General features: G+C 45.3%; 1 protein-coding gene across 1 annotated transcript in view; it reads left to right on the forward strand.

Moving 5' to 3' along the window:
- Positions 1-9,310, forward strand: part of TBC1D22B (TBC1 domain family member 22B) — a 71,273-nt gene that overhangs the window by 59,228 nt on the left and 2,735 nt on the right. The window contains exons 9-11 of the mRNA XM_015419450.1: positions 4,087-4,193; positions 8,574-8,649; positions 9,180-9,307. Of these exons, the coding sequence (XP_015274936.1) occupies positions 4,087-4,193; positions 8,574-8,649; positions 9,180-9,307 (311 nt within the window). The remainder of the gene's footprint in view (positions 1-4,086; positions 4,194-8,573; positions 8,650-9,179; positions 9,308-9,310) is intronic.

Consider the following 9,310-nt stretch of genomic DNA (forward strand, 5'->3'; position numbering starts at 1 on the left):
GGTAATAACTGGTCACATTATTTTTCAGTAGGGATGGTTTTTTAAGTAGCAAAGAGATAATCACAGTTGTGGAATTCTGTGTACAGTTGTGGCCTTGCAGAGCTAGGAAAAGTACAAAGGGCAACCAAGATGATTAGGGGGTTGGAGCACCTTCCATATGAGGAAAGGCTGAAGAGTCTGGGACTTTTCAGTTTAGAAAAGAGACGACTAAGAAGGGACATGATAGAGGTTCATATAATTATGCATGGAATGGAGAGAGTTGACAAAGAGAAATTTTTCTCCCTTTCTCAAAATACTAGAGCTTGAAGGCATCCAGTGAGTCTGATGGGCAGTAGGTTCAGGATGGACAAAAGGAAATACTAATTGCACAGAGAGTGATTAAAATGTGGAATTCGTTGCCAGAGGATGTAGTGATGGCCACAGGAATAAACAGCTTTAAAGAGGATTAAATAGATTCATGGAGGATAAGTCTATCATTGGCTCCTAGCCATGGTGACTGAGGAAAGCCTCCACATTCAGAGGCACTAATCCTCTGAATCCCAGAGCCAGGAGGCAACTCGGGAAAGCCTCGGCCCCTGTTCCCTGTTGTTGGCTGTCCAGAGGAATTGCTTGGCCGCTGTTGAGACAGGATGCTGGGCTAGATGGACTATTGGTCTGATCCAGCAGGTCTCTTCTTATGTTCTTATGGTGTTCATTAAGGGCTCATCAATGTGGTCCTTACATGGTGGACTTCACTATTCATAGGATCCTGTGAGAATTTGTCATGGTAACTGGGTCAAAATGGTCCATAAGCAGACCAGATGAAGTACTAGGCAGTACGTCTGCTCAGCCTATATTACAGCCAGCATCCAGATCAGAGCGTTATTTGTGTTATTTTATCGGGGGGGAAATATAGCAAAGGCATCACACCTAAGTTTCTGTTCATGAGACAATAAACATTCTGATTTATGAGTCAGTAGATGTCAAAATACCTTTAACAACTGGGATGGACATGAACTAGGTAGTGCAATTTCTTTGCCATCACCGCTGCCTGATAGTTCTTCCTGTGGGCTTTATAGCTCATTCTTTCAGATTCAAGTTTGAGTCCAACTTTGTTCTGTTGCTTCAGACCAACACAGCTACCCACCTGAATCTTTCAGATTCAGTACAGATTTTATGTCAGCACCTTTCTAGACAACTTCCAGCCTTCTTTAGGTCACTCAGCTCCATGGCAAATCACAGATCTGGCTTCTGCCCCATGGACAGGAGGGGTCAATGAGGAGCAACCTTCTCAGTGGCTTCGATGAGCTTCACATTCAAAGCTCCAACTGCAGCCTCAACAGAGTATGTATTTGGAATCCTATAACCACCCAGAGCATTTTGGAATCCAGAAGAATCCACAGAGCCTTGTGGGTGGACCATTTTAACTGCCTTCCTCTTTTGCAGAGTGTTGAAGCCATATTCACTCTTGCCATGAGTAGATAGCAGTCAGACCATGGTTCAGGCCAAATCTCCAAAACAAGACCTTGCGTAAAGCACTCAGTGCAGAAGATTAAGTCTAAGGTGGAACCCTTTCATGTGTAGGACTCATCATGATCTGGGGAGAGGCCCCATATGATTTAGGAGCAACATACATGAAGGGCTGCCTACTCCCTTATGGACCCACCTGGCCACTACAGTAATCTATGGAGGCCCTGCTTTGGGTGCTCCCACCTTTTGAGATTAGGCAGGTGACAACCTGGGAGAGGGCCTTCTAGGTCATGGCACCAGAACTCTGGGGGCAGTCATTTATCCCCTTCTGTTCCCATCTTCCACCAGCAGGTGAAGACTTTTGTTTTGTTTGGCTCTCCTTCCTGGCCAATGTATTCATTGCTATCTTTATGTCTTTGTATCTATTTTAGCTCTGTTTTATTTGTTTTAATGATATGTGTGTTTGGGGCGTATGGTTTTAGAATGTGATTTCATCAATACGTTTAAATTTGTTTGCTGCCTTGGTGGTCCTTGTGAGGGCAAAAAGTCAGGATATAAACTTTGAAAATAAAATCCTGGGCTGGCCTTAGTGAAGAACACTCAGTATGAATGTTGAAGCCCCCCAGAACCATCAGTCTGGGTGTCTCCCAACTCCTAGAGTACTTCCACCACCTCAGAGAGGGTGTCCACTGAGAAACGAGGTGGCCACTGAGAAACGAGGTGGCCAGTAAACAAGCAGAATGCCTCATCTACCCTTGGTCACCAATATCAGGAGGATATAAAAGTTGAAGGGCTCATGGAGGATGATAGCCACCCCTCCTCCCCAGTCACCTGTGTGGGGTTGGTAGAGGGCTGCAAAACTGGGCTATGGTCATTGGAACAGACACACCATGCTGTTTTCTTCCTACCATGTCTCTGTTATGCAAGCCATGTCAATTTTCTCTTTCTGTAGCATCCTGGAGGGGTGAGCAGTTTCAGGCCTCAGTGACCTGGCATTGCACAAGATTAGTGAAGAGGTGAGGGAAATAGGCGCCCTTGCCTCATTGACCCTCAGCATGGTATGAAGATTAGACAGGCAGTGAGCATCCTTGCCAAATACTGGTCATCTTTGGAGAACCCCACCCCCATATCTGTCAGCTCCCATCTGCATTGAAATTGTGCTTTCGTCAAACGTCCTGCACCAGGGAAAGATTGCCCCCAAACCCAACATGCTAGTGTCCACAGAGCAGCTATACAGTAGTCCAGGACTACTGTTCTGATGTTTTAATGTTTGGGTTATCCAACAGGTGTGGTACTATATCACTACTGCTCCTGGTTTTCCAGTGAGTGGCTGGTGTCACTCTCCCTCTCCAGTGCTGGCAGACCATCTTCCTCTGCAACAATAGGGCTCTGTCTGTGTGTCCCAGGCTAAGAGCCACAGGCCAAGACGCCTTGTGTTCTTGCCCTTTAGCTCCTGCCTCTGGTGAGGCCCTGGTCCCTTTGAACTGGCTGTTAGCCAGACGAGCTTTCTTCCCTAAGGATTCCAAGTGGAGAAGGGGAATGTCTGCTCGCTTTGTGCCCAGTCAGCTGCAAAGTCCATGCAGTTCAGGCCTCCTTGCCTTTCCTTCTTGGATGCCAGGCCTTGGTCCCTTTGACTGTTTATATGCTACATATTTGCATAAATACATGTTCTGCATGGTTTCTTCTCCATCTGGTAGTCTTTTGGTAAGGCCTGGGGGGGTTACATGTATATTGGGCCTGGGCTGCTTTAAAATTAAATCCTATGAATTCTGTCAGCTCAAATATAGAATTATCAAAGGAAGACTGCATGAACTATGCTCTGATGAAGAAATGAAATGCCTGAGAGTACCTGGGATCTGCGTTAGTAGTAGTTCAATTAAAAAAGTTTAAGGACTGCCACACCTTTGTGGACATATTGTGGAATTCTAAGCCTTGCCAAGCTCATTTTGGCATTTAGTGGATGTTCCACGGCTTTTGAAAATATTGGTCCAAGGTCTATATCTTTATTGATTCCATTATTTAAAAAGGACCTTTTTTCACTTTGGTGACTTTGTGATTACACACCCTAGTCTTATAATCCATGAGCTTTCTATCTTGTAATTGGTTTATGTTATTGTATTTTTCCCCATTGTGTATGTATGAAACAATAAAAAATTGGATGTTAGAATACTTATGAATATTTCATAATACAAAAACAAAAAAAACCCACTTAGACTTATTTGAATATTTATTGTTTAAAAAGCATACAACATTTAGCTTAGGCTATTAGATTAGATTGGGGTGATGTGTGGCATTTCAGCCCTGAACAACAGAAATCTAGGTCTGCTTCTCAGCTGAATTCTGAGATTCCAGCAGATATTCCCAATGCATTTTCAAGTTGTACTCATGCATTCCAAGTTTGTACTTATACAGGCCAGAAACTTGCTCTTTAAAACTGAGATTCTCAATATATTATACATTCTGTATTGAATGCTGTGCTTTTCTTGAGTTTTTATGGAACTGCATATAGCTATGGCTACAGGCTATGCAATTTACTCTAGAGAACAGCAGACGTGCAGCAAGGTAGTTGGACAGGAGCTGTTTGACATCAATTTATATCCCTATCCTCATGGATTTCTGTTGTGCTTTGTTTTTCAGAAGAAGATGTGGAGAATTTTGATGTTACAAACCTGTCTCAGGATGTGCTGCGGAGCATTGAAGCCGACAGCTTTTGGTGTATGAGCAAATTGCTGGATGGGATACAGGTAGGAGCTGTTTTACTATGTGCAGTTTCCAGTTGGCCATCCCTCAGTCCTATACAGCTCCCGTTACCTTTGACAACTTAACCCTTGCCATTCCCACATGGCCGATGGCACTCATACTTGCCGCTCTGACACTTCTGGGACATTCAAAGGATTCTTTCTGGTGGGTGCTGCTCTCCCTTTGATTCCTGTTCCTCTTCTGCCTTGCGCTCTCAGTTGTCCTGGTGCAAGCTATGTGCAGCTTGCTTTAAAAAATGCTAAAAAAGATTACAATTCAGTACTCAGCCAATTGGAAGTTTGCACAGAAGTTCTGCAATTTAAATGGATTATGCAAATTCAGCATATTTTCACCATAATTTTTTTTTAGCCTTGAGGAGTGTGATGCTTTGAAGGGTACTGAAACTCCTGCTCCCCCAACCCCCTACTATACAGTCATACAACCCTCTGGGCTCTGACACTGCTGCAGGCATTTCTCATGCTTTCAAGCATATTTTCATAGCCATTATGATTGGAGACTTGGGGGGGGGGGGAGCTGGTTAATGACAGCTGGGATTGTCAGGAAGTCGAATTTCGTGCCCATTGGCCAATGCTGCATTTTCCTCCTATGCTTTGCAGAATCCCAGCATATACACTGGTCTGGTTATGTTGTTTTTTTCTTCCCATACAACCTTATGTTTCTGGCCCATAGAGAAGGATATAGATGGTGTCCCATCATTTTTGGCAAAGGCAAGCCTGCATGCCCTGGGTTTTGGCTTTCAAGCAAAGAGCCTTAGTCATTCACATGGTTGATTCTTCTCATTCTTATAATCTTGAGATGTCATAATTAAGCTACAAAACTTACCTATGATACACTGGGGCATCCTATGAGTTGCATCCAAACAAAAAAGTAGCAGAGGTCTTGTGTATTGGGGGGGGTGTGTCAAAAATCATGATGGGTGAGGTACAGCCTTAATGGAAAGGGATGGGCTAAAGTGACATTGAAAGCATTTCCTTGGGCTGTTTGGGCTGTCTTGGCGATGAGGAGGCATGCTTTTCATTTCCCCCATAACTTCTGCAGCTTTTGGACCCAGATTTCATGGCTCTGCAAAAACACAAAAGAACTCAGTTGTAGTGCCCCGGATGCTTCTGTCCTTTCTATCCTTTTCTTTCAGGGTCAGACTTCCTAATAAACTGCATATAAGGCTGCATAAAGACATACCTTGAAATAAGATTGAGTGGGAGGATTTTTATTTTATTTTATTTTTTACCATGCCTTCCATCCTGTACTGCTACATGCACAAATTTCAGATTTGGAGGCTGTTCTCTCTAGTTTCCCTCCACCCATGCTTCAGGCAGACTCTTTGCTTTGTGTGCTCTTGCTTTGAGTGCCTGCATAGTTATCTGCTTAAGCCTTTTCCATTTTTAAGGGATTTGCTCTCTTCTTTTTCTGCACTTTGAAAATCACTCTCAGAATGTGGGTAAGGGGAGAGAGCTTTCTGACTGACACACAGACTGAAGATCAGTGCTGTGCACAACCCAGCCCTGAGGAGGAATAAGGTAGCCACATGATACAAAGGCTGGTGAGTTAGCACTGTCTCAATCCAGTATGCTCTTGGGCTGGAAAACTAGTTGCACCATAAACTCAGTCCCGTTGGAAAAGATGGTACATGTTCTGCAGGTGCTCTTTCATAATGTGCATCTGGATTCAGTCTTAAATACTCCAGCTTTTTGTGCCTATTTATGGCTCTGTGGGTCCTACATCACAGAGGGGAGTTTGGTGTAGTGGTTAAGTGTGCGGACTCTAATCTGGGAGAACCGGGTTTGATTCCCCACTCCTCCGCTTGCACCTGCTGATTTGACCTTGGGTCAGTCACAAGCTCTGGCACAGCTGTCCTTGAAAAAGAGCAGTTTGTGTCAGAGTTCTCTCAGCCCCACCCACCTCACAGGGTGTCCGTTGTGGGAAGAGGAAGGGAAAGGAGTTTGTAAGCCGCTCTGAGACTCCAAGTGAAGGGCGGGGTATAAATCCAATCTCTTCTTCTTCTTCTTCTTCTTCTTCTTCTTCTTCTTCTTCTTCTTCTTCTTCTTCTTCTTCTTCTTCTTCTTCTTCCTTCTTCCTTCTTCCTTCTTCCTTCTTCCTTCTTCCTTCTTCCTTCTTCCTTCTTCCTTCTTCCTTCTTCCTTCTTCCTTCTTCCTTCTTCCTTCTTCCTTCTTCCTTCTTCCTTCTTCCTTCTTCCTTCTTCCTTCTTCCTTCTTCCTTCTTCCTTCTTCCTTCTTCCTTCTTCCTTCTTCCTTCTTCTTCTTCTTCTTCTTCTTCTTCTTCTTCTTCTTCTTCTTCTTCTTCTTCTTCTTCTTCTTCTTCTTCTTCTCTCACAAAACCCAATGCTGGATTCCTGACGTATGTGTCCTTCATGTCACTGGAGTCAGTGTATACATAGTGGCAATACTGTCTGAAGAAATGTCCTCCTCAAAATGACTTTCTTCATATTGCAGTGGATACTTAGTTCTGCTGAACTGATCTTCAGGAAGAACTTGTGCACTTGCTGATGGGGATACAGGGCGTTCCAAATCGAGTTTTCCTGTCCAGAATTCAGCATATGCTGCTTTTCTTAAACAAGTTCCAGAGAAAATAGGATTATTACAGTAAGGATAATAATAGGAACTATGAGGACAAACGGGAAACCTTCATCCCCAGTGTTCAGAGGCAGCCACTCATAGGGCAAGTTTAAAAATGCATTTATCTAAATGTCTTCCAACCATCCCAGATCATACCTTAGTGCTGGGGCATGTTATATGTTCCATTTATGGGAAAGATCTACTTGAATCCTTGGCAAGGTGCCACCAGAGTAGACAGTACTGGGCTAACTGAAACAGTGTGGATGTCCCCAGTGACTTACTCCAGGCTTTCTTAGATGATGCTTCCATTCTGCACCCCTTCCAGTCCAGCTTCCGCCCTGGTCATAGAATGGAGACTGCACTGGTCACCCTCACAGATGACCTCTGGAGGCACCTGGATCAAGGCAGGTCAGCGCTGCTGTTGCTTTTAGATCTGACAGCAGCATTCGACATGGTCAGCTATGACCTGTTGATCCACCACCTTGCTGACATTGGGATACGGGGGACTGCTTTACAGTGGTCTTCCTCCTTTCTCCATGGTCGGGGACAGAGAGTGGCACTAGGGGAGAGGATGTCCCCATGTTACCCACTTGAATGTGGAGTGCCACAGGGGGTGATCCTCTCTCTGATGTGATTTAACATCTAAATGCGCCCCCTCCCCCATTTAGTCATCAATATGTGGATGACACCCAACTCTGTCTCTTTATGGATGGAGGGACACCACCCCAGATATTTTGGATGGAGCATTAGAGGCCATGGCTGGATGGTTGCAGCATAGCCAGCCAAAGCTAAATCTAACAAAGACGGAGGTCCTGTACCTGAGTCATGGGGGACTGGGATTGGGAATTAGTCTCCCAGTCTTCAGTGGGGCACCACTGATTCCAGCACCATGGGTAAGGAGTCTTGGAGTGATGCTGGAACCCTCACTTACTATGGAGGCCCAGGTCACTTTGACTGCCAGATTGGCGTTGTATCATCTTCGGCTAGTCAGGCAACTGGCTCCCTATCTCACCTCTCAGGACTTAGCTACACTTCCAGGCTGCATTACTGTAACTTGCTCTACATGGGACTGCCCTTCGGCCTGATCCATAAATTGCATCCAGTGCAGAAAGCGACAGCACACTTGCTGATGGCGACATCTTTGGGGGCGCACATTCAGCCGGTGCTGCGCCAACTGCACTGGCTGCCGATCGAATACGAGATCCAGTTCAAGGTTATGGTCTGGACCTTTAAAGCCCTATGCAGCCTGGGACCATCAGACCTGTAGGACCGCTTCTCCCCATATGAGCTCTGGAGAGCTTTACACTCTTTCAGTCAGTACCTCTTGGTGATCCCCGGCCCGAGGGACATCTGCTTAGCCTCAACCAGGGCAAGGGCTTTTTCGGCCCTTGCCCCAACCTGGTTGAACATGCTTCCACCTGAGATCAGGGTCCTGTGGGACTTATCCTAGTTCTGCTGGGTCTGTAAAATAGAGCTGTTCCACCAGGCTTTTGGTTGAGGTGGCAGGCGTTCAGCTGTTCTGACCCCCCTGATCATGGCCCCTTCCTAGTGCCCTGCTACTCTAGACGATACTGTTTGGGCACTGGAGCTTCCTGGGGTACCTATATCCACCTGACATGAGGCACGGGTTTTTCTGTTATTGTACATTGTGCCATCTGCTATTTTATTGCTTTTATTGTCTTGTGGGTTTTATGTTGTAAGCCGCCCTGAGCCCGCTCATGGAATAGGGCGGGGAATAAATAAATAGTAATAGTAGTAATAATAATAATAAATAATGTATTTGTTCTACAGGATAACTACACATTTGCACAGCCAGGGATCCAAAAGAAAGTTAAAGCACTGGAGGAACTCGTGAGCCGTATTGATGGTAGGTGAGAGGAGATTCAAACTGCAGAGGAAGAAGAACTTGCTGAGTTCTTACTGTTCATATCCCCAGTTGAATTGTAGCAACTGTGGGTTCATGTGGAGAAAAAGACAGTGGGTGTGAATTTTATAAAGCTTCCAAGAGGTAGGAAACAAGCTTCTAAAGGCTTCTTTAGCCAGTTATCTCTGCAAGATGGTAGTCAGAGTGGCATGCTGAAGCTGTTAACCCAGTTGCTGCCATTAAGCAATATTAGAAATGGGGCACTGCTGGGAGAAGGGAATGGGGGGGAGAGGACATTAGCTGAGAGGCAGGCGAGAGAGCGTGTGGTGAGCAGAGAAAGAACTACATTGCGCTTGTTGGAGGCACGTGATATGTGAGCTTTGGTGGGAAGGGCTTGGCTGGATGGAACTCAGGCAGTTGTTGGTAGGAATATGTGTGGATGGAGGTTGAGCTTCCCTGAGATGTGGCTTATGAGATATGACAGTGGGGGGAAACTCCATCTTCAGATGTGTAAATGGAATGTGCTGTTTCAGAGCAGGTACACAATCACTTTAGGAAGTATGAAGTGGAATACCTGCAGTTTGCCTTTCGCTGGATGAACAATTTACTGATGAGGGAGCTTCCTCTTCGCTGCACCATTCGCCTTTGGGATACTTACCAGGTC

Source organism: Gekko japonicus, unplaced genomic scaffold (genome assembly GCF_001447785.1).
Source record: "Gekko japonicus isolate JY-2015 unplaced genomic scaffold, Gekko_japonicus_V1.1 scaffold591, whole genome shotgun sequence".
NCBI classification, from domain to species: Eukaryota; Metazoa; Chordata; class Lepidosauria; order Squamata; family Gekkonidae; genus Gekko; species Gekko japonicus.